Source organism: Nicotiana attenuata, unplaced genomic scaffold (genome assembly GCF_001879085.1).
Source record: "Nicotiana attenuata strain UT unplaced genomic scaffold, NIATTr2, whole genome shotgun sequence".
NCBI lineage: Eukaryota > Viridiplantae > Streptophyta > Magnoliopsida > Solanales > Solanaceae > Nicotiana > Nicotiana attenuata.
This window is the reverse complement of record NW_017673002.1, coordinates 53,193-79,301: the sequence shown is the minus strand read 5'-3', so window position 1 is coordinate 79,301 and position 26,109 is coordinate 53,193. Positions and strand designations below refer to the sequence as shown.

The following is a 26,109-nucleotide window of genomic DNA, read 5'->3' as shown; positions in this document are numbered from 1 at the left end:
TCATCATGGTAGGGTTTATGTGAGTCTCCCCGTTCATTCAGCTCTTCCAGCCGCTAGTGGTATTCCAGCTCCTCCTAGACCTCAGGAGCCTTATTATGCACCTCCAGTATCTAGTGTGCCTCCTGCACGGGGTGCTATCAGCGGTCAGTCCAGCAGACCTGGCCCAAGCCAGTCACAGTCGCCACATCCTCCTAGAGCTTGTTTTGAGTGTGGCGACACTCGCCATATGGTGAGGGATTGTCCTTAGGAGGGGTGCACTTCCACAGACTCCTCTGTAGACATGTGATTTTTTACCCTCCCCGAAATTTTACCCATTTTAGCGTAAAATATTTAGTTTAGGCCTAATATCGCTATTTCAACTAATTTTGACTCTTTTATTTTATTTTATTACAAGAAAATGAAAATTAAAAAAAATAGTTTCATTAATGTTTTGTAGTCATTTTTAATCTTGAAAAATACCAAAAATAGTTTTGTTTTAACGGTTAGTCTTATTTTAATAGTTATTTTACTTAAGTAGGATTAATTGGTAAATAAGGTCGTATTTTTAGTCTCGTTCGTGGAGAAAGAATAAAATTTGGGCTCAAACAACCCATTTTTAAGCCTAATTTTCAGACCTAGCCCATAATTCCCAAGCTCATAATTCCTAGGCCCATACCCCCTAACCTGTGATGACCCAAAAGGTCATCACTTGCTTTAAATTAAAATCTGTATTTCTGAGGCCTTGAAAACCTCGTTTAGAGTCACCTTGATTTGCGTGCGCAGTCCGGGCGCGTAGCCGGAAAACTTAAATATGAAAATCTGTGAAAAATGGTAAAATTTGGCTATAAAATGAGTTAATTTGACTTCGGTCAACATTTTGGGTAAACGAACCCGGACTCGTGATTTGACGGTCCCGGAGAGTCCGTAGGAATATATGGGACTTGGGCGTATGCCCGGAATCGAATTCCGAGGTCCCGAGCCCGAGAAATGAATTTTTAAAGGAAATTGTTTTCTGAAATTGTTTAAGGAAATTTGAAATAAAATTTGATTAGAACGTGTTGGTATCGGGCCCGTATTTTGGTTCCGGCGCACGGTACAGGTCTTATATATGATTTAAGATGTTTCTGTAAAATTTGGTGAAAAACGGACGTCGTTTGACGTGATTCGGACTTAAATTGCTAAATTTGATACTTGATGAAGTTTGAGAAAAATGCTTTGATTTTGAGGGTTAATTTGTTGATAATGATGTTATTTTGGCGATTTGATCGCACGAATAAGTCCGTATGATGTTTTTGAGGTTATGTGTATATTTGGTTTGGAGCCCCGAGGGCTCGGGTGAGTTTTGGATAGGCCACGGGGTGAAATTTTGGACTTAAAGAATTGCAGGCCTGCAGACTTCGCATTTCCCAAATATTTTTCGCAATTACCAGGCTTGTTCGCATTTCCCAAACTATTTACGCAATTCCCAGGTTCGCATTTCCCAAACATTTTTCACAATTACCAGGCTTGTTCGCATTTCCCAAACTTTTTTCGCAATTCCCAGGTTCGCATTTCCCAATCTTTTTTCGCAATTCCCGTGTTCGTAATTCCCAAACTTTTATCATAATTCCCACATTTGAGACCTGCAATTTTACACTTAAACGATTTTGAACCCCATTTTTCATATTTTCTCAAACCCAAACACACTTAGGCGATTTTCCAAGAACAAGTCTTTCTTCCAAATCAATTGTAAGTTAGTTTTTACTCATTTCTCAATCATTAACATCTTTTAACATGATTTCAACCTAAAATCAAAGATTTTCATTGGGGAAATTGGGTATTTTGGGTAGAACCTAGGTTTTTTAAAAATTGGGGATTTGGACCTCAATTTGAGGTCCGATTTCAAAACAAATTATATATTTGAGTTCGTGGGGGAATGGTTAATCGGGTTTTGATTCGAACCTCGGGTTTTCACCACGTGGGCCCGGGGGCAATTTTTGACTTTTTGGATAAAACTTTGGAAAACTCATTTTCATGCATTGGGGTTGATTCATTTAGCACTTATTGATGTAATTAAGTAATTTGTGATTAGATACGAGCGAATTGGCGGTGGAATCAAGGGGTAAAGCTATAATTAAGACTTGAGTTGTGTTCAAGGCATCGAGGTAAGTGTTTGGTCTAACCTTAGCTTGAGGGATTAGGAGTTGAGTCCTATTTGCTATGTGATAATTGTTGAGTACGACGTATAGGCATGGTGACGAGTATCTATACGTTGGTGTCAAGTATGACCGTGAGTCTTATATTGTGATTTTCATGATTTCGTTGTGTTCTTCATGCTTTGGTGATGATTTCTAGTTGTTGTGAAAAGTTTGTGGAAGGAATTGAGACCTTTGTACATTTTGGAGCATCGGCTCGAGTTATATTATGAATTGTGAAAGTATATGAGATGAGTGAACCCTTTGGAGCATTGGCTCAAGTGGTAAAGTGAGTTATAGAGTACAAGTGAAAGATAGAGAAAGAGTTATTGAAATGTTCCCTTGCCGGGATTTAATTATTTACTTGTTGTTCCCTTGCCGGGATTTAATTATTTACTTGTTGCTCCCTTGCCGGGATTTAATTGTTAAATTGTTGTTCCCTTGCCGGGATTCCTATATGTTCTTGTTTATTTCCCTTGCCATTATTTGTGATTGTTGTTTGGGTGAGGAAGAGTGTTAAATCACGAAGGGTGATGCGTGCATTATTTGCTATTGTGAGAAAAGAGTGTAAAGCACGAAGGGTGATGCCGTGCCGCATGATGTACCATTTCGTGCCAATTCTATTGATTATATGTGAGGAAATAGAGTAAAAGCACGAAGGGTGATGACGTGCATATTTTATTATTCTAATTGCTTTGGTGAGGAAAGAGAGTAAAAGCACGAAGGGTGATGCCGTGCACGTTTTCATTATATTATTGCTTGGTGAGGACGCGAGTAAAAGCACGAAGGGTGATGCCGTACACTTGTCTTCGATTTTCCCGATTCTTGCTGATAATTGAGTTATGTTGTCCTTTACTTTTATTTACTGATTTTCTTATTGTTATCGGTTCAAGTGCATTAATTGTCTTATTCCATTATTACTGTGATTCTTTATGTTGGCATTTTCCCTTATTGTGTTACTTGTTATTATTGGCTCGAGGTATCCTTGCGCAACATTATGTCTTGAATTTATGCTATAATTGCTACATGTTTATGTGACTTAATTGCTACTTGACATTTAGCATACTAAATATTAAATTGCCTATTTGCTCCTTAGAGTCCATAATTAATTGCTTCTTGTCATTACTTGTTTTCCTCAGTGAGTCATAATTATTGTGTACTTGTTGTCTTATGAATTCGTATTAATTGTTGCGTTTGTTGGAGTAAATTTCATTTGGAAGAACTATTGATTTAATGAAATGGGAGCGGGTGGTACGCCTACCACGAGATTTAATGAAATGGGAGCGGGTGGTACGCCTACCACGAGATTTAATGAAATGGGAGCGGGTGGTACGCCTACACGAGATTTAATGAAATGGGATCGGGTTGCACGCCTGCAACGAGTTGTGAACCGAGAGTGAAACCTGCCTTTGTTTTCCTTATCCTTGTTAGAAGTTGAATTTTGGTTTCCTGATAATTCTCTTGAGATTCTATTTCAACTGTTATCTCCCCGAAACATGTTTCCCCCTCCCATCCTTACTTGTTTATTCCTGCTTTACTTTTTGCTGTATATTATATAACTGCACAGGTTTATTTGGTGGTCCGGTCCTAGCCTCGTCACTACTTTGCCGAGGTTAGGCTAGGTACTTACCAGCACATGGGGTAGGTTGTGCTGATACTACACCTCTGTGCTCTTTTGCACAGATCGAGGTCCCGGATAGCAGCAGTAGCTCGGGAGCCAGCCTACAGTCCACCGAGACTCCGAGGTAGCCTTGCACGCGTCCGCAGGCCCGGCGTCTCCTCTATCTTATATTTCATTCTGTTATCTCATGTTTTCAAGACAAACAGTGTTATATTTCTTTCAAACAATTGTATTTAGTACTCTTAGTAGTCCGTGGATGATGTGACACCAGTTCTTGGGTAGAGGCACATGTTGAATTCCGCATTAGTGTTCAGCTTATTTAATTTAAGTCTTTCGCTTTAATTTCATATTCCGCTGTCATTTAAATATTTAACGCTTGTTGTTATGATTGATAAAAGGATTTAAAATAAAGTAGGTAGGAGTTTATGATTTGTGGCTTGCCTAGCTTCTACGAGTAGGCGCCATCACGACCCCCGAGGGTGGGGAAATCCGGGTAGTTCAGTTGGTATCAGAGCTCTAGGTTACACAGGTCTCACAATTCACGGACAAGCTCAGTAGAGTCTGAGGGATCGGTACGGAGACGTCTGTATTTATCCCCAGAGGCTACGGAGTTAGGAAAACTTCACACTTGTTCTTTCCTGTCGTGCGGTTTTATTTCTCAAATGCTAAATTGAAACCTCTACACTTGTCCCTTTGCGAATGGCGAGATCATGTACCGCTTCTTCAACTGAGCAGCAGCACAGACCAGTGATAGATCAGCTACGTCTTCGGAGGCTTTGTGGAGGTTGGATAAGTTTCACCAAGCTCTTCACTACTACATTCAGTGGTGCATCTACTGAGGATCCCCAGGATTATCAACACAGCTTTCATGAGGTTCTCAGAAACATGGGGATAGTTGAGACCAATGGGGTCGATTTTGCTACTTTTCGCTTGTCTGGATCCGCCAAGACTTGGTGGAGAGATTATTGCTTGGCTAGACCAGCTGGATCACCAGCTTCGACTTGGGAGCAGTTCATGCAGCTATTTCTGGAGAAGTTTCTCCACATCACACAGAGAGAGGTATTAGAGGGGGAGGCAGAGGTATTAGAGGTGGAGGTAGAGATGCTAGAGGTGGAGGTAAAGGTATTAGAGGTGGAGGTGCAGGTACTGTTCTGGTTTGTAGCAGAGAAGCTTCGATTTATTTCGCGTCGCATCTGGTCATGCCTAGTGGTTCTTTGAGGGCCCCTGTTTATGTGTCTACGCCGGCAGGTGATTCTATTGTGGTGGATCGCGTCCATTGTTCATGTATAGTGGTTATTGGAGGTCTTGAGACTCGTGTAGATTTGCTTCTTCTGGACATGGATGATTTCGATGTTACATTGGGGATGGACTGGTTATCACCTTACCACACTATCTTGGACTGTCATGCCAAGACTGTGACCTTAGCTTTACCGGGTATGCCTCGTTTAGAGTGGAGAAGGACTCCTGGTCATTCTACCCGCAGTGCTATCTCGTATGTAAAGGCTCGGCGTATGGTCAAGAAGGGGTGTTTGGCCTATTTGGCATATGTTCGTGATTCTAGTGTTGAGGTCCCTCCTATTGATTCTGTGCCCGTTTTTCGTGAGTTTCCTGATGTTTTCCCTTCAGACCTGCCGGGTATGCCACCTGACAGGGATATTGATTTCTGCATTTATTTGGCTCCAGGCACTCAGCCCATTTCTATTCCGTCGTATCGTATGGCCCCGCCTGAGTTGAAAGAGTTAAAGGAACAGTTGCAAGAATTGCTTGAGAAGGGCTTCATTAGGCCCAGTGTTTCGCCTTGGGGTGCGCCGGTGTTGTTTGTTAAAAAGAAGGATGGGTCAATGAGAATATGTATTGATTACCGGCAATTGAACAAGGTTACAATCAAGAATAAGTATCCATTGTCGAGGATTGATGATTGGTTTGATCAGCTTCAGGGTGCCTAGGTATTTTCAAAGATTGACTTGAGATCTGGCTACCATCAGTTGAGGATTAGGGCATCCGATGTCCGTAAGACAGCTTTCTGCACTCGGTACGGGCATTATGAGTTCTTGGTAATGTCATTCGGGTTGACAAATGCCCCAGCAGCTCTTATGGATTTGATGAACCGAGTGTTCAGGCCTTATTTGGATTCGTTTGTGATAGTCTTCATGATGATATTTTGATATATTCCCGCAGCCGAGAGGAGCACGAGCAGCATCTTAGAGTGGTTCTTCAGACTTTGAGGGATAGTCAGTTGTACGCCAAGTTTTCAAAGTGTGAGTTCTGGTTGAGTTCAGTTGCATTCCTGGGTCATGTTGTGCCAGCAGAGGGTATCCAGATTGACCCAGAAGGGTGCCCAATTAAGATGGTCGGACGAGTGTGAGGCGAGCTTTCAGAAGCTCAAGATAGCTCTGACTACGGCATCGGTGTTGGTTTTGCCCACAGGTTCCGGGCCTTATACAGTTTATTGTGGTGCATCTCGTATTGGACTTGGTGCAGTGTTGATGCAGGATGGAAAGGCTATTGCCTATGCTTCGCGGCAGCTGAAGATTCATGAGAACAACTATCCGGTTCATGATTTGGAGTTGGCAGCCATAGTTCACGCATTGAAGTTTTAGAGGCATTATCTGTATAGCGTGGCATGTAAGGTGTTCACAGATCACAAGAGTCTTCAGTATTTGTTCAAGAAAAAGGAGTTGAATTTGAGGCAGAGGAGGTGGTTGGAGTTGGTGAAAGATTATGATATCACCATTTTAAATCATCCGAGAAAGGCCAATGTGGTGGCCGATGCTTTGAGTAGGAATGTCAGCGCATTTCTTTCCTGTGGCAGTCTCCTATTCATCCGAGAGGTTAGCTGAGATCTATATTCGGGAGATTGTTCGTCTTCATGGTGTGCCCGTATCTATCATTTCGGATCAGGGTACGCAGTTTACCTCGCGCTTCTGGAGAGCAGTTCACCGAGAGTTGGGCACACGGGTTGGGTTGAGCACAGCGTTTCATCCTCCGATGGACGGGCAGTCCGATCGGACTATTCAGATTTTGGAGGATATGCTCCGAGCTTGTGTCATTGACTTTGGAGGCTCGTGGGATCAGTTTTTGCCTTTAGCATAGTTTGCCTACAACAACAGCTACCAATCGAGTATTTAGATGGCTCCTTATGAGGCTGTATATGTAGGCGGTGTCGGTCTCCGGTTGGATGGTTTGAGCCGGGAGAGGCTCGGTTGTTGGGTACAGATCTGGTTCAGGAGGCCTTGGACAAGGTCAGGATCATTCAGGATAGGCTTCGTACAACTCAGTCCAGGCAAAAGAGTTATGCAGACTGCAAGGTTCGAGATGTGGCTTTTATGGTTGGGGAGCAGGTATTGCTCCGAGTGTCGCCTATGAAGGGCGTGATGAGATTTGGGAAGAAGGGCAAGCTTAGCCCTAGGTTCATTGATCCAGTTGAGATTCTTGTCTTACGAGTAGGAGCCGGTGGCTATTCTAGACCGGCAGGTTCGTCAGTTGAGGTCGGAGAGTTTTCCTTCTGTTCGTGTTCAGTGGTGAGGTCAGCCTCCTGAGGCATCGACCTGGGAGTCCGAATCTGATATGCGGAGCCGTTGTCCCCATATTTTTCCCGACTCAGGTACTTCCTTCTTCTGTCCGTTCGAGGACGAACGGTTGTTTTAGAGGTGGAGAATGTGATGACCCAAAAGGTCATCACTCGCTTTAAATTAAAATCTGTGTTTCCGAGGCCTTGAAAACCTCGTTTAGAGTCACCTCAATTTGTGTGCGCAGTCCGGACGCGTAGCCGGAAAGCTTAAATATGAAAATCTGTGAAAAATGATAAAATTTGGCTGTAAAATGAGTTAATTTGACTTTGGTCAACGTTTTGGGTAAACAGACCCGGACTCATGATTTGACGGTCCTGGAGGGTCCGTAGGAAAATATGGGACTTGGACGTATGCCCGGAATCGAATTCCGAGGTCCCGAGCCCGAGAAATTAATTTTTAAAGGAAATTGTTTTCTGAAATTGTTTAAGGAAATTTGAAATGAAATTTGATTAGAACGTGTTGGTATCGAGCCCGTATTTTGGTTCCGGTGCCCGGTACAGGTCTTATATATGATTTAAGATGTTTCTGTAAAATTTGGTGAAAAACGGACGTCGTTTGACGTGATTCGGACTTAAATTGCTAAATTTGATACTATGAAGTTTGAGAAAAATGCTTTGATTTTGAGGGTTAATTTGTTGATAATGATGTTATTTTGGCGATTTGATCGCACGAATAAGTCCGTATGATATTTCTGAGGTTGTGTGTATATATGGTTTGGAGCCCCGAGGGCTCGGGTGAGTTTTGGATAGGCCACGGGGTGAAATTTTGGACTTAAGGAATTGCAGGCCTGCAGACTTCGCATTTCCCAAATATTTTTCGCAATTACCAGGCTTGTTCGCATTTTTCAAACTTTCTTCGCAATTCCCAGGTTCGCATTTCCCAAAGATTTTTCGCAATTACCAGGCTTGTTCGCATTTCTCAAATTTTTTTCGCAATTCCCAGGCTTGTTCGCATTTCCCAAACTTTTTTCGCGACTCCCGTGTTCGCAGTTCCCAAACTGTTTTCACAATTCCCACATCTGAGACCTGCAATTTTACGCTTAAACGATTTTGAACCCCATTTTTCATATTTTCTCAAACCCAAACACACTTAGGCGATTTTCCAAGAACAAGTCTTCTTCCAAATCAATTGTAAGTTAGTTTTTACTCATTTCTTTCAATCATCAACATCTTTTAACATGATTTCAACCTAAAATCAAAGATTTTCATGGGGGAAATTGGGTGTTTTGGGTAGAACCTAGGTTTTTCAAAAATTGGGGATTTGGACCTCAATTTGAGGTCCGATTTCAAAACAAATTATATATTTGAATTCGTGGGGGAATGGGTTTAGGTTCGAACCTCGGGTTTTGACCACGTGGGCCCGGGGGCGATTTTTGACTTTTTGGGTAAAACTTTGCAAAACTCATTTTCATGCATTGGGGTTGATTCATTTAGCACTTATTGATGTAATTAAGTAATTTGTGATTAGATACGAGCGAATTGGCGGTGGAATCAAGGGGTAAAGCTATAATTAAGACTTGAGTTGTGTTCAAGGCATCGAGGTAAGTGTTTGGTCTAACCTTAGCTTGAGGGATTAGGAGTTGAGTCCTATTTGCTATGTGATAATTGTTGAGTACGACGTATAGGCATGGTGACGAGTATCTATACGTTGGTGTCAAGTATGACCGTGAGTCTTATATTGTGATTTTCATGATTTCCTTGTGTTCTTCATACTTTGGTGATGATTTCTAGTTGTTGTGAAAAGTTTGTGGAAGGAATTGAGACCTTTGAACATTTTGGAGCATTGGCTCGAGTTATATTATGAATTGTGAAAGTATATGAGATGATTGAACCCTTTGGAGCACTGGCTCAAGAGGTGACGTGAGTTATGGAGTATAAGTGAAAGATAGAGAAAGAGTTATTTAAATGTTCCCTTGCCGGGATTTAATTATTTAATTGTTGTTCCCTTGCCGGGATTTAATTATTTACTTGTTGCTCCCTTGCCGGGATTTAATTGTTAAATCGTTGTTCCCTTGTCGGGATTCCTATATGTTCTTGTTTATTTCCCTTGCCCTTGTTTGTGATTGTTGTTTGGGTGAGGAAGAGTGTTAAAGCACGAAGGGTGATGCCGTGCATTGTTTGCTATTGTGAGGAAAGAGTGTAAAGCATGAAGGGTGATGTCGTGCCGCACGATGTACCGTTCCGTGCCAATTCTATTGATTATATGTGAGGAAAGAGAGTAAAAGCACGAAGGGTGATGCCGTGCACATTTTATTATTCTAATTGCTTTGGTGAGGAAAGAGAGTAAAAGCACGAAGGGTGATGTCGTGCACGTTTTCATTATATTATTGCTAGGTGAGGACGAGAGTAAAAGCACGAAGGGTGATGCCGTGCACTTGTCTTTGATTTTCCTGATTCTTGCTGATAATTGAGTTATGTTGTCCTTTACTTTTATTTACTGATTTTCTTGTTGTTATCGGTTCAAGTGCATTAATTGTCTTATTCCAATATTACTGTGATTCTTCATGTTGGCATTTTCCCTTATTGTGTTACTTGTTATTATTGGCTCGAGGTATCCTTGTGCAACATTATGCCTTGAATTTATGCTATAATTGCTACAGGTTTATGTGACTTAATTGTTACTTGACATTTAGCATACTAAATATTAAATTGCCTATTTGCTCCTTAAAGTCCATAATTAATTGCTACTTGTCATTACTTGTTTTCCTCAGTGAGTCATAATTATTGTGTACTTGTTGTCTTATGAATTCGTATTAATTGTTGTGTTTGTTGGAGTAAATTTCATTTGGAAGAACTGTTGATTTAATGAAATGGAAACGGGTGGTACGCCTACCACGAGATTTAATGAATTGGGAGCGGGTGGTACGCCTACCACGAGATTTAATGAAATGGGAGCGGGTGGTACGCCTACCACGAGATTTAATGAAATGGGATCGGGTTGCACGCCTGCAACGAGTTGTGAACCGAGAGTGAAACCTGCCTTTGTTTTCCTTATCCTTGTTAGAAGTTGAATTTTGGTTTCCTGATAATTCTCTTGAGATTCTGTTTCAACTGTTATCTCCCCGAAACATGTTTTCCCCTCCCATCCTTACTTGTTTATTCCTGCTTTGCTTTCTGCTATATATTTTATAACTGCACAGGTTTATTTGGTGGTCCGGTCCTAGCCTCGTCACTACTTCGCCGAGGTTAGGCTAGGCACTTACCAGCAAATGGGGTCGGTTGTGCTGATACTACACTCTGTGCTCTTTTGCACAGATCCAGGTCCCGGACAGCAGCAGTAGCTCGGGAGCCAGCCTTCAGTCCACCGAGACTCTGAGGTAGCCTTGCACGCGTCCGGAGGCCCGGCGTCTCCTCTATCTTATATTTTATTCTGTTATCTCATGTTTTCGAGACAAACAGTGTTATATTTCTTTCAAACGATTGTATTTAGTACTCTTAGTAGTCCGTGGATGATGTGACACCAGTTCTTGGGTAGAGGCACATGTTGAATTCCGCATTAGTGTTCAGCTTATTTAATTTAAGTCTTCTGCTTTAATTTCATATTCCGCTGTTATTTAAATATTTAACGCTTGTTGTTATGATTGATAAAAGGATTTAAAATAAAGTAGGTAGGAGTTTATGATTTGTGGCTTGCCTAGCTTCTACGAGTAGGCGCCATCACGACCCCCGAGGGTGGGAAAATCCGGGTCGTGACATAACCTAAAAAACCCTATAAAACAAACAAGACCTAGACTCTAAGACCCTAAGACCTAAGAGATCCCCATCCGCCGTTTCAAAGACCCCACCCCCATCATTTCTCTTTTCTTCTTCACAGCATCAGTCGATAACACAGCCCTTTGGACCTTCTTCTTCATGAAAACAATACAAGACTTTAGAACCTAGACCTAGAGAATTAGAACCAGCCGTTACACAAAAGACACCCCACCTAAATTCCTTCTTCTCCAGAGAGCTAACGCATGTAGAGACTTAGGGACCTAAGGCAAAGAATCTGAAAAGAGACCTAACGCCTAGACCCCGCCGCAGAACACCAAACGACCCTTCTCCTTCCTCTCAGCAAACCAGCGACCCCCTCATCCAAGAACACCCATCAGCAGCCGAACCCAACCAGCGACCACCCTCAAACGACCCAGTCTTCACCTCCACTTTGCCACCCAAATGAAGCTCCCCTCTTAAGAAATCAAAAGCGTTTCAGTGTGTGTATGGTCGACGGTCATGAAATCCGGCAACAGCAGTAAGTCCAACTCCAAACTCCCTGAAACTACACCAAATCCGCGTGGAAATCAGCTCAAAATCACTACCCAAATCCAGTCGAGTTGAATCAGTTTGGGTCGCCGATTCCGGTCCAGATTTGAAACGCAATCGAGGTGCTATTATCAAATTCGATTTCTAGTTCATCTTTGATTAATGTTGTTGCTGTATAAACACTGTTATAAACATTTGATTCTTAGAATCTCTTTTTTTTTCTTTTCATTTACGTTTATTGAAATAGTGTGTGTTGTCATTCATAAGTAACTGCTTGGATTTTATAGTTACATTGCATGCACTAAAGTATATGATTAGTGTCTTTTTATTTTATTTTTTTGTTTTTTTTTGTAGTGCTATAATTATATAAATTATATGACTCTTAAATTGTATTCTTAGTAGAGTAGTTGCTATGTTAGAATTACTGATTCTTTAATTTAGAACCTGGAATATGAATTGGTTTGAGTTGTTGGGTTTAGTTATACCAATTGGAATTAAAACGGACATTATCTTGAAACAAGACTGTGATTTAGGCTTTAGACATAATTAAATGGATCTAAGTATTACTGTATATGTTCTTATGTTAGTTCTAGCTTTATTTTGTCCGCTTGGAAAATTCATAACTAGTGTAGAAAATACTTTTAACATCCTAGTTTGCTCTAGGCGCGACTAAACTATCATCGTGATTGTGTACACGTTCGCGTGACACGGTTACAATTCTAAAAACCAATTCGGAGTATGCATTCGCGCAACTTCGATCAAACTTTTCTTAATAATAAAATTATTTTAATAGGCCGCTAATTTAATTTCAGTTTATATTTTGAGGTGTGCCATCCACAATTTAATCATTCATGGCCCTCATATTAATAACCTAGATATAAAAAAATGATAAATGTTCGTAGTTTGCTTTAGGCACATTAATATACTATCGTGGTTGTGGAGACGTTCGCGTGACATGACTACAATTTCTAAAAACAAAACCGGAGCATGCGTTCGTGCAACTTCGGCCAAAATTTCTTAATAATAATAAAGCGTTATTAATTGTGGACACGTTCGCGTGACATGATTTTTGACACGCCAAATAAATGGGTATATGTACGCGTGACCCGTTTCAAGATAATTTTTTAATCAAAAGAGGCAAATGCACATAGGTTTTAAAATCAGTAATTAAACAATTTTAATAAGCCAAGTATGATCAAAGCGACCGTGCTAGAACCACAGAACTCGGTAATGCCTAACACCTTCTCCCGGGTTAACAGAATTCCTTACCCGGATTTCTGTGTTCGCAGACCGTAAATAGAGTTAACTTCCTCGATTCGGGAGTTTAACCGGTGACTTGGGATACCATAAATTATCCCAAGTGGCGACTCTGATCTTTAAATAAATAATCTCGTTTCGATTGTCACTTAAATTGGAAAAAACTCCCTTATACCCCCTTCCGGGGTAGTAAAAAGGAGGTGTGACATCCTCAGCCACAGCGTGCTCCACCAGGTCCTCAGGCTATGATTAAAGCACCAGCTGCCACCCTACTTGCTCAGCCAGCCCGAGGTGGAGGTTGGGGTGGTAGAGGTCGCCCTAGAGGGGGAGGCCAGGACAGATACTATCCTGCTCGTATAGAGGTCTTTGCTTCCGATTCTGTCATTACAGGTATTGTTCCAGTTTGTCATAGAGATGCATCGGTTCTATTCAATACAAGCTCTACTTATTCCTATGTGTGCTCTTATTTTGCCCCACATTTAGGCGTATCTCGGGATTCTTTGAGTTCTCCTGTTTATGTATCTACTCCTGTGGGAGATTCTCTTATTGTGGATCGCATTCATCGGTCGTGTTTGATTACTCTTAGTGGTTTTGAGACCAGAGACGATTTATTATTGCTCAGCGTGGTAGATTTTGATGTTATCTTGGGCATGGACTAGTTGTCGCCCCATTATGCTATTCTTAATTGTCACGCCAAGACTGTGACACTGGCTATGCCAGGTTTATCGCGATTAGAGTGGAGGGGTACCTTAGATTACACTCCCAGCAGAGTTATTTCATTTCTTAAAGCTCAACTAATGGTTGAGAAGGGGTGTGACACGTATCTAACCTATGTGAGAGATGTCAGTATTGATACCCCTACAGTTGATTCAGTCCCAGTAGTGAGGGATTTCCCTGATGTGTTTCCAGCTGATCTTCCGGGCATGCCGCCCGACAGAGATATTGATTTTGGCATTGATTTATTGTCGGGCACTCAGCCCATCTCTATTCCTCCTTATCGTATGGCCCTTCTTGAGTTGAAGGATTTGAAGGAACAATTACAGGAAATGCTTGATAAGGGCTTCATTCGGCCCAGTGTGTCACCTTGTTTGTGAAGAAAAAGGATGGTTCTATGCATATGCGCATTGATTATCGCTAGTTGAACAAAGTCACAGTGAAGAACAGGTATCCTTTGCCTCGTATTGATGACCTATTTGATCAATTACAAGTGCCAGGGTGTTCTCCAAGATTGATTTGCGTTTAGGTTACCATCATTTGAAGATTCGGGAGCCAGATATCCTGAAGACTGCATTCAGGACTCGGTATGGTCATTACGAGTTCCTTGTGATGTCATTTGGATTGACCAAATGATGCATTTGATGCACAGTGTATTTCGGCCTTATCTTGACTTATTCATCATTGTCTTTATTGACGACATTCTAGTGTACTCCCGGAGTCGGGAAGATCATGAGCAGCACTTGAGGACAGTGCCTCAGACCTTGAGAGAAAAGAAGTTATAAGCAAAGTTATCAAAATGTGAGTTCTGGTTGGATTCCGTGGCATTTTTGGGTCACGTAGTGTTGAGTGAAGGGATCAAGATGGATCCGAAAAAGGTGGAAGCAGTGCAAAGTTGGCCCAGACCGTCCTCAGCTACAGAGATCCGGAGTTATCTTGGTTTGGCGGGTTATTACCGTCAATTTGTTGAGGGATTTTCATCTATCAGCGCCTATGACAAGGCTGACCCAGAAGGGTGCTCCGTTCAGATGGACAGAGGAGTGTGAGGAGAGCTTCCAAAAGCTCAAGACAGCTTTGACTACAGCCCTAGTATCGGTATTGCCTTCAGGTTCGGGGTCTTATACAGTTTATTGTGATGCGTCACGAGTTGGCCTCAGTGCGGTGTTAATGCAGGACCGTAGGGTTATTGCCTACGTGTCCAAATAGCTGAAGGTACATGAAAAGAACTATCATGTCCATGACTTCGAGTTAGCTTCTATTGTTCATGCCTTGAAGATTTAGAGGCACTATTTGTACGGTGTCCCTTGTGAGATCTATACTGATCACCGGAGTTTGCAGCATCTGTTCAAGCAGAAGGATCTTAATTTACGTCAGAGAAAGTGGTTAGAGCTGCATAAGGACTATGATATCACCATTTTGTACCACCCAGGGAAGTCCAATGTGGTGGCCGATGCTTTGAGTCTTCGGACACAAAGTTTGGGGAGTTTGGCGTATCTATCAGTAGCAGAGAGGCCCATGGCATTGGATGTTTAGGCCTTAGCCAGCCAGTTGGTGAGATTGGACAGGGATCTATCTTATGAGTTAGAATTGCCCTCGGAGTTGGAGTCTGTCCATCCGGTTTTTCACGTATCTATGTTACGGAAGTGCATTGGAGATCCTACCCGAGTGGTGCCCACGAATGATGTACAATTACAGAGGACTCATCATACGAGGAAATTCCGGTTGCCATCCTAGACCAACAAATCCGCAAGCTACGGAATAAGGAGGTAGCCTCCGTGAAAGTACTTTGGAGGAACAACAATGTGGAAGAAATGACTTGGGAGGCCGAGGAAGACATGAACTCTAGATATCCCTACTTATTTCCTCCTCCAGAAAAGGGTCCGACTGACACGTCATAACCATAAGTTACGTGTATAAATTCTTGTGTTGGTTATTGTCGTTGGTCATGTGAGGCCATTGTCGTTATTCATAATTATGGTCCTGTGTGGCGTTGGGTTATTAAGCTTCTATGGGGAGAATTGGTAGTAGTGTTGTTACAAAGGCGATCTTGCCAAAGTTATATAGATCACGGGGAGTTGAACATTAGAGGACGAATGTTTCTAAGGGGGGAAGGATGTTACATCTCGCGTTTTCGTATGTTAAAGGTTTCATCTTCAGTTAATTGACGTAGACTCGGGGATGAGATCATATTGACGTTAACGTATTTACGCTATTTATAACAAGCGATAAATAAGTGTTATGAAGGATAAAGGGGTGCACGAATTAAAGAAAACGAGTTTCGTTGAAAATGGTTAATTTGGGATAAAATACGCATCGAGCGATAATACCTGATAATTATGAACTAGTACCATGCAAGGTACCATATGATCACGGTAGTATAATGTATAAAGTATATTAAAAAAAATAAATAGAATTTTAAGTAATTTGTGACAATTTTTAAATTATGCGGGCAACTGGTTAATTACCGGATAATGGGACATTACCCAGTTAATTAATAAGTGAATAGAAATTTCTAAATTACACGTGGCAAGGAGCCACAAATTAAGAAGTGACTAAGTAGTCACTTATGCCTAGGTTGCAACCTAGCCTTAAGAGGGAATTGATGATTATCCAAAACAAGACTTATACAAGTCTTGTTACAATTCCATATGGAACAAAAATGAGAACAAAAGTAACGTTAGTCATTCCAAAAAAAGCAAGAATGCTTCCTTTCTTGGTTTGAAAGGTTGGAGAACAAAAGCTTAACAAAAATCGCTCCTCACTTCAACAAGCAAGAAGCTTGAAATTTTCGTTCAATTTGTTCAAAGAAGCAGAAGCTAAATCGTTCAACAATTTTAAAAAACAGAAGCTTAATCCGATTTTTGGGGTTCTAAGTTCAATTCACGAAGGTTTCAACGGAATATTATACGGAGTCTTCCCTGCTCTAGGTATGTTAAGGTCATCCCTTCTTTCTTTTGGCATGGTCCAAATTATATAGAAGAAACGAGCAAACGCACAGTTCCCATAAATTACTCTATTCATAGAAATACTAGGGGTGTCTATATTCTTGATTCCCCATGAGAATTATTATTATCTTCTGTTCATGGGTCTCAGAATAATACGCGTTATCTGGAAGGAATATTGAGATTATTACGTATTTTTCATGCATTTCACCCATTTATACATGTCCATTGACCCATGAACAGATGGAGTTATATACGCGTATATATGTAAATATATGTATATGGGATATGGGAAAAGGTTACGGCGTTATATACGCACCACCACCTGATCAGTTGGTATATGTTGATGATGTTGCCCACAGTGGCCGAGACGATATGATGGGATATCCTCGGTGGCTTGATGATATTATGTACACCCATACCTATGCATGGCAGGACATTTATACGCATGTGCATGACATTATAAATGTTTCAGAATTTACGAAGTTATTCAGATTTAAAGATGTGTTTCTTTATTCCATGTTTCATCTATGTCTTTTACGTACTAATTTTCATGCCTTACATACTCAGTACATTTTTCGTACTGACGCCCTATTTCACGGGGCTTGTATTTCATGCCCGCAGGTGCAGGTAGGCATGCTGACGGTCCCCCTTCTTAGGATCCCTGATTAGCGAGAGTTGGCGTGCTCCACTTGATCTCGAGTTGCGTTTGATTTTGGTACGATACGTTTGTGTGTGTGTGTGTATATATATATATATATATATATATATATATATATATATATATATATATGTGTGTGTGTGTGTGTGTGTGTGTATGTGTGTGTGCGTGTGTGTGTGTGTGTATGTATATATATATGGGTATGACGTGGCTCAGTCTCGTCTTTGTACAGTTATGTTTCTATTAGAGGTCTGTAGACAGTATGTCTAGTTGGGTTGTATGTGGCCTTCTCGGCTTTCAGTTTTTGATGTATAGTTGTATATAGCAGCCTTGCCGGCTCGCCCACTGTATTCTGCATGTATACGTACATATGCCTTGTTGGCAGGTTTTCTTCATGTATGTTACTTTCGTAATTCAGCAGATGTTATTCAGGTTCATATCTTAGACGCATGCTTAGGGGTGTTTGGATGTCTGTAGCTCATTTAGGCTTGAAATGGAGAAAGTCAATTTTTTGGAGTTTTGGGCTGGTAGTGAAAATTTTGATATCGGGGTAAAAATCCGATTCCGAAAGTTGGAGCAGGTCCGCAGTGTTGAATATGACTTATGTGAAAAGTTTGAGGTCAAACGGACGTGGTTTGGTTGGTTTCGGCATCGGTTGTAGAATTTTGAAGTTTCAAGTTCTTTATGTTTGAATTGGAGAGTGAATCACGATTTTTAGCATTGTTTGATGTGATTTGAGGGCCCGACTAAGTTCGTATGGTGTTTTAGGGTTGGTTGGTATGTTTGGTTGAGGTCCCGGGGGCCTCGGGTCAGTTTCGGGTGCTTAACATACGGAAAATGGACTTAGGAGAAGTTGCTGAGTTGTTGGTTCTGGTGTTTTCACACCTGCGGTGGGAGGTCTGCAGGTGCGGCCCTGCTGAAGCGAGACCGAGGTCGCAGGTGCGGGTTTGGCTATAAAGGCCAGGGGTCGCAGATGCGATGAGGGAGCCGCAGGAGCGGAGCCGCATCGTCGCAGATGCGGAGGTGAGAGGGACCCAAGGCTCCGCAGAAGCGGACGATTAGCCGAAGAAGCGCATCCGGCGATACGGACGAAGGCGCGCAGGTGCGGATTCTGGATTTAATGAAAACTCGCAGCTGCAGTCCCTGTCGCGGAAGTAGGACTGCAGATGCGGTCCTGGGAACGCAGAAGCGGAAATCGCTGGGCAAAAAAGAGGATTTTCGAGGGTTTGAAGTTCATATCATAAAATTCAATTTGGAGCTCGGTAGAAGGAAAATTTTCGAGAGATTTTCAAGGAGAGCTATTGGGTAATTATTCCTACCTCGATTTTGATCGTATTTCATTAACCTATTGTTGTATTCTTCATCTAATTAGGGGATTTGATTGAGGCAGTTGGGAAAATGGGGGAAAAGTTCCCCAACCAAGAATATGAGTTTTGAGTGGGATTTAGGCGTTGGTTTTGGATGATTTTTGTACGAGTGAATGGGTGTTCGTATTTGGTGACTTTTACCCGAACCAGAGATGTGGGCCCGGGGAGGCTTTTTGAGCGATTTTTTCTAATTTCTTGCCTTAGCTTAATTTCAATAGCTAGATTAGTTTCTTGTAGTTGTATTTATGTTATGTAATTGGTTTTGGCTAGATTTGGGCCATTCAGAGACGGATATACGTGGAAAGAGCATTGTGACAGATTGATTTAGCTTGGTTCGAGGTAAGTGGCTTGCCTAACCTTGTGTTGGGGAACTCCCCTTAGGATTTGGTATTGTTTGATATATGAGCGACATGTACGTGAGGTGACTAGTACGTACACGGGCTATTTTTTGTACAACTCCATTTTTCACTAAGTCATTGTTTTCTCCTTGTTCGAACTACACTAGCATATGCACTATCCTGTTTAGATTAGGGAAGCATGCCTACGTATTTTAACTGTCTATTTGAACTCTATGCAGCATGTTTAGTGAAATTTCCTGCTCTCCTTGATTTGAACTTAGTCTAAACTGTAGGTTTTCTTACTGTAACTGTTGTTTATATTGGGTTGAGCTGCATATTTACTTTGGGACTACGGAACGCTATTCCGGAAGATCCCCCTGCACCGCATATTTACTTTGGGACTACGGAACAGTATTCCGGAAGATCCCCCTGCACCGCATATTTACTTTGGGACTACAGAACGGTATTCTAGGAGATCCCCTGTACTGCATTTACGTTTGGGACTACAGGACGGTATCCTGGGAGATCCCCTGTTGTTATTTCTGTGTATTGAGCCTTTGACTTCTACGATTTCATTCCTGTTTAATTTCAGTCTTTATTTTATAATGATATTTTATTTCTGCCTTATTTTACTATATATTTTCCAATAGGGCCCTGACCTGATCTCGTCACTACTCGACCGAGGTTAGGCTTGGCACTTACTGGGTACCGTTGTGGTGTACTCATGCCCTATCCTACACATATTTTCCGTTTGCAGATCCAGGTACTAGCTATCATCCTCGAGTCTAGTTGCGTGGTTGCTGCTTCAGGAGACTTCAAGGTACATCTGCCGCGTCTGCAGACCTCGGAGTCCTCTTCTATCCCATTGTGTTGGTTTCCCCCTTGTTTTCTTCAGATATAAATGTATAGAGTAGTTAGAAACTCTTAGAAGCTTGTGACGCTGCGACATTCCGGGTTTTGGGAAAGATGATTATTGTATATGCCGAGTGGCACCGTTTCCGCTTATTAATTATATTTTTTAGCTGTTATCTTTGTGTTTTCATTTCATTTTCGCAATATTAGGCTTACCAAGTCGTAGAGACTAGGTGCCGTCACGACAGTTCACGGAGGGATTAACTAGGTTGTGACATGGATATGCAAAAGAGGAAGTGAATATGATGGAGAGATTCTCTATAAGACACATATACAAAGCTATGCAAGGGGAGTTTCAGAAGGTATCATGGAGAAAACTAATTTGTAATAATCATGGACTACCAAAATGGATCTTCATTCTGAGATTGACAATACAGGATAGGCTTGCTACAAAAGAAAGGCTAGCAAGATGGGGATTAATGTAGACAAAACATGCTCACTTTGTCAAAAAAAGAACGAAACTTTACAACACTTATTTTTTGAATGTAAAATATCAGCAACTTTATGGCAGCAACTCCTACAATGGCAAGGCATCCAGAGAGCAAAGCTTGATTGGCAGGAAGAGTTGAAGTGGATAGAAAAGAAGGCCAAAGGCAAAAGTAGCGAGGCAGCAGTATGCAGAATGTCGATAACAGCAGCAGTTTACCATGTTTGGCAAGAGAGGAACAATGTTATCTTCCAGCAGAAGAAGAGATCTGTTAAGGCCATCCTGAGACTAATCATTCAGGAAATACATGTTAGAGCTATGATGTTTCCTAGTCTAGATAGAATCATGAATACTTTGAATTGGTACCCTGAAATAGTATAGCTGAGAAGAGATGTAGAAGAGGGAGCGTAGCAAGGCTAGAAAACTCTTAGCTGGGGCCTTAATTACTGGGTATTGTTATTGTATGTCATTTATTTTATAGTTTTTATGCTTCTATCACTATTTTTATGATTTCTGCTGACGTTGCTGAAGAATTGTCTCTTCTTGTTTTATTTTCATCTTCCTGAGCCGAGGGTCTATCGGAAACAGCCTCTCTGCCCCATTGGGGTAGGTGTAAGGTCTGCGTACACTCTACCCTCCCCATACCCCACTTTGTGAGATTTTACTGGGTCGTTGTTGTTGTTGTAATGTGGTAAGTTACTAAAAGTTTCATGTCATAATTTGATAATACTAAGTTACGGATAATACAATTAGAATAATCGAAGAACAAAAAAATAATATAAATATTAGAAAAATATAAAATATAAGACTTATAAGTAGAATTATGATAAGAAAATTCGTACATATACTCATAATTGATAACAAATAAAGAGTCATAAAAGAAGAATATTAAACAAAGAAAGAATTCCAAACGATAACTAAAAATTCCATATTGAAAAACAATTAAAAAAATAAAGTAATATTAGAATATTTATACATAAGAATATATATATATATATATATATATATATATATATATATATATATATATAGTGTTATTAGTATAACACAAATAAAAATTATTAAAATATTATTATATTTTTAAAAAAGAAAATTAAAAGGCTTATCATTCTATTGAAAAAAGATATTACATATTTTTAATTACAAGTAGAATGCAAAATGAGAAAACTAATCAAATATCACAGTAGAAAAGAATGTATAAAAAGAGAGGGATAAAGATAATATTAGAATATTTATACTTTAAATTAATTAATAATAATGAGAGGTAAGCAAATAATTGTAACAACTAAATTTCGCTCCTGAAAAATAATAATCAAGACAAGAAATATAGCGACAAATATTATATTCAATTTCAAGTGGTGGGGTTACAATCTCTAAAATATCTCTAAATCTAAAGAGATGTAGTCCTCTGATTCTTCTCCTCACGGATGATGGTTCAAGAGCTTGAAAGCTTGATCTTGAACTTGACGGATTTCAGATTTGTAGTGAGTCACGAACAATTTGAAGGTCGTCACGAACCAGGATTTGGTGTTGGGTTATCACGAACGGAAGATTTGAAGCCGTCCGCCTATGACTTGAGTTCGCCTTTGGAATTTGACCACAGACGACGATTGCAGATATGGGTGGAGATTTTGATGCTATTCTTCAGAGCTTCTTTAGCCTTTCCTTCTGCTTATTTGCTTGTCTCTTAGCCTTCTCCCTTGACCCCTTTATATAGGTGTGGGGTGGAGTAGACTCCAAGAAAACCCTAGTGGATCATTGGGCTTGTGGCTTATGGGCCGGTCCATTTGATAGAAGACCAACTAACGGGTTAGCCCAATAATACATTGGACTTTTATTTAGATCAATATATTTTAGATTTAAATAGTCGACCCGATTATACTAGCTCATAGTATCATTTGGACTAATATGTATTTAATACATGATAAAATCCAAATTACTTGTGGATTTAAATTTAATAAAATTTTATTTGTCTACAAATGCCCCCTGCTTCAAGGCTTGTCGGGATGTAGGCTTGCCGAAATGAATGGCGAGACTTGAAGTACCGTTGATGATGACAATATTTCCCCCATCATTTTGTAAGATACCGCACTGATAATTGTTTACATGTTCTATTTTTGAAGAGTGAATTGACGTTATCAATGATTTGAATTGGCAACTTTTTACTTCATTCAGAGCGAGCCAAAACAATCCCTAATTGCAAGCTTGGCTCTTGTAGCTTAACTCCCCTTCTCCAGTGAAAAAAAAAAAGAAATTTGGTGGCCCTTCTTTTGTAGTATCAACTTAATTAAAGAATAATTAAGCTCATACTGAACTAAGTCAAACACATCCACCCAGGACAAATTAAAATTTAAACCGCTGGATTTACGAGAAATATTTGATTTATTCACTTGAATTCCGGTTCAAAAGGTATGCTTTCCTTGGAATATTTACTCAAAGAAAACTCTCACAACATAGTGCTCCTCCAATATACCGGATTCCCCTATCTCAACAATACAGGAAAATGAACATGTGATTTTGTCTTTTGTTTCATGCCACTGTATTTCATATCGTGGAATTGCAAAATTCTATCTTCTGAGCATAGTCTTGCAATATATTTTTGCACAAGCCTGTCTCATGCACTGGCTGAGAAAGGCACAATGACACAGTTGAGAGTACTGTACTGCACTGGCTGAGAATGGCACAATGACACAATGGCACCATGTCTTGCAGCATAAAATTTTATTTGTCTACAATGAGCTCACTCTTTCTTGATGCGTCTCCATCTCACAGTTTCCAAATGAGTATATCATTGTGGCAATTATGGATTCAAGATAAACTGCAGAACACTTATGCCATATATATAGTTGTCATGTTACATTGGAAAGCATGTCGCTATATAGTTGTCCGATAGCATCAAACATGGAAAATTTTGAAGCTTTTTCCACTTTCCCGTAACAACACTTGGGCTGACAATAATTTTCTTTTCCTACTTTGATGTCCTAGTTTCAAACCTATTCATGTACAAATCGGACATGATATTTCCTTATTTGCACATGCTAGTAGCTTGAACACCAAGAGTTTCCTTAATTTCTTCCTTGCTGGTTCCTATAAATTGGCCACTTTCTGCTTGTATCGTTACCATAGCAATAGTCCTCCGCTCTTTGATGAAAGCAACAGTACTGCTTTTTGGTTGGTTTCAAAGCTACTCTTCAATAGTTAGCAACGCAATCCCGTCGCTCGATTCTCCTTTGCAGCTGCTGCCAAGAATTTCAGCTTTGTGCGTCTTAACCAAAAAAATCATATCTTGGTGTAGGAATATCGAAATCACGAGTAGTTTACGGCTACAGAAACTAGACTAGGAGTACTACAACATGCCAAAGATTTGGATTTAAATTCATATTGTATCATCCCAGGTGAGCTTCGTAATCTTGGTTCAAGTTCTGTCACGCTCAACATTTCAGTTTTGCGCGTCTTAACCAAAAAAATCATATCTTGGTGTAGGAACGCCGAAATCACAAGCGGTTTGCGGAAACAGAAACTAGACTTCCAGAGCTACGACATAGGTAAAAATCATAATCAGAATATGCTGATATATTCCCAGATGTTTTCTCGAATTTAGGCAATATATTAAGACATGCTGCCCCATTCTGTCTTGCTGTTTTTTTTTCATAGATTCTTCCCTTTTTTTTTTTCGCAGACTCTCGGAGCAGCACATAGGGCTGCGAATTCCATCAGCAAGGATGCGTTTCATCGACCACGATACACCATACCCACACCTTGAGATTATTAGCGACAAGCAGAACCCGCGCGCCCAAGTTCTAACTTTAAAAGTTCATCCTCCGGTGATAGGTGCTTTCCCGCTCGCCAGAAAGCCACTTGACGCCTCCCTTGATCTTGCAGAATGGTCGACTAGAGAGACGAAGGATGCATTGGACAGATTTTCGGGCAAAGCAACCAACATGAAGGTCCTACTTTTGAAGTCCTCCACCCATCAAAAGGTCGCGTCTGCTAGTCCTCCTCATCGTGATTACGATGGACGTCTCTCCACTTGGAGTGTTCCTCCTTCCGGATTTGGTGAAGTTCGCTATACGTCCAAATATTGGGAGTGGGTAGAAGATATTCTTGCACGCAACAAGTTGACTCTGGATGGCATCAAGGTCTATGACGCCATCTTTGCTTCGTTGTTCACATATGACTACAATGAGAATGTCCTCCGTGCCTTTTGTGAGCTTTGGCGTCCATCTACCAACACAATTTCTACCTCTATTGGTGAACTCTCCATCTCTTTGTGGGACTTGCGAGCAATCGGAGGCCTCCTAGTGCATGGGTCTTTCTACGACGAAGTTATCCCCTCGGCTAAGGAGTTGACGCAAGAAGACGATCAAGGAAAACCTTTCCTCCCGAGAAGTTGTCTGCACCTGTTTTCGGCATTCCACTAACTCATGAAGGATGATGTCCATGAGGTCTCCATTCGTGATTGGGTGGAGTTTTGTTTTTCGAGGCCCGAGTAGGTATGCCAAGCCTCCGCAAAAATCATCAAGGAATCGGACTACAAGGCCGAAATTGAATCATAATCCTTCTGGAAATATTGACGCAAGCTTCCTACCACGAACCGATGAGGAGAATGCCCTCTTTATTGAGCTTGGCGTGGAGGAGTCACTTAGAGCTGAGACTTATTTGGCGGCTTTCCTTGCATGTTGGCTTTGCAAATTTGTGTTCCCCAACAAGAAGATTGACTACATTCGTGCTAGTGTCTTCAAAATTGCGAGTTTGATGGCTCATGGAGAGAAGTGTTCCTTGGCGGTTCCCGTCCTTGCAAGTATTTATCATGGCTTGAAGGAGGTCTCCACTTCTCAAGATTTGGGCGCCTGCAAAGCACTCTTTCCTATTCATTATGTATATGGATGGATAGGAGCATATTTTGACACCTACTATCGTGTTAAGCGTCCACAACGAGGTCCGCAGATGTGCAAAGTTTCTGGCGAGAAGATGGCCAAGCATTTCGACCTTAGTAATGCCCGTGAGTTGTTTCAACAAGTTAGTGCGCGACAGCTTCACCATTTGGCTATGCTACAAGGGAGGGAATTGCATCTTACCGATCGTGACGAACAATCGAATTCTTGGAGTGACTTTTTTTTAAGTCTTCGCTCAAGCTTCATCACCCTTAGGCATGATGACATTCATATTGTGGAATCTTACAGCCCGCATAGGTTTAGTCGTCAATTCGGCTTTTGTCAAGATGTTCCTGGCAAACTCATAGAGAGACCCTATGACGGCTCGCTGAAAATGCTAGTGCAATTCTGGGATTCTTGTGTTCGTCTTGGAGGTTCGTCAAAAGTTATTGTCCCTACGCGTCCATCAGAAGAGGGCCCTCTAATGACTCGTGAGTATGCAGATTGGTGGTCAGCTCGTCGAGTGCACTCTTCCCGACAAAGCGCTCATATCATTTTGAAAGTTCCAAGGAAAGATGATATTCCTTTATCCTCTAAAGATGATCAACGTCAAAAGGACACCCACGGAGGGTCATCCAAGTCCAAGTTAAGATCTAAAGATCCTTCGCCAAGCACCAAGCTCTTATCCGAGTCTACCCTTTCGACTGGCGGGGATGCCCATGTGGACAAAGGAGCTAAAAACGTTTTGTTGAGTTCCAAGACAACTACTGCCACTGTGGAGGTGACGAACAATCCTTGCAAAAGGAAAGCGCCTCCTACTTCACCAAACAAAAATGTTGCGAAGGAACCCAACGTCGCTCCAACAAACGAGGAAAGGACTCAAGCTTCTGCTTTGCCCAATGAGATTTTGAATGTTAGTGCAACTTCCAGTTCGAACGAGAGTGATGTTAGTCATGACATACATTGGAATCGTTCAAAGAAGAAGGCTAAGGACACGAGCCATAGTGAGTTTGCACTTGGATGCTCTTAG

General features: G+C 41.1%; 1 protein-coding gene across 1 annotated transcript; it reads left to right on the top strand.

Annotated features, from left to right (window-relative positions):
* The first annotated feature begins 24,639 nt into the window (after nt 1–24,639).
* LOC109215149 lies at nt 24,640–26,109 on the top strand. Its single transcript, XM_019379170.1, has one exon. It carries the CDS (start codon nt 24,640–24,642, stop codon nt 26,107–26,109), a length of 1,470 nt encoding a protein of 489 aa, XP_019234715.1.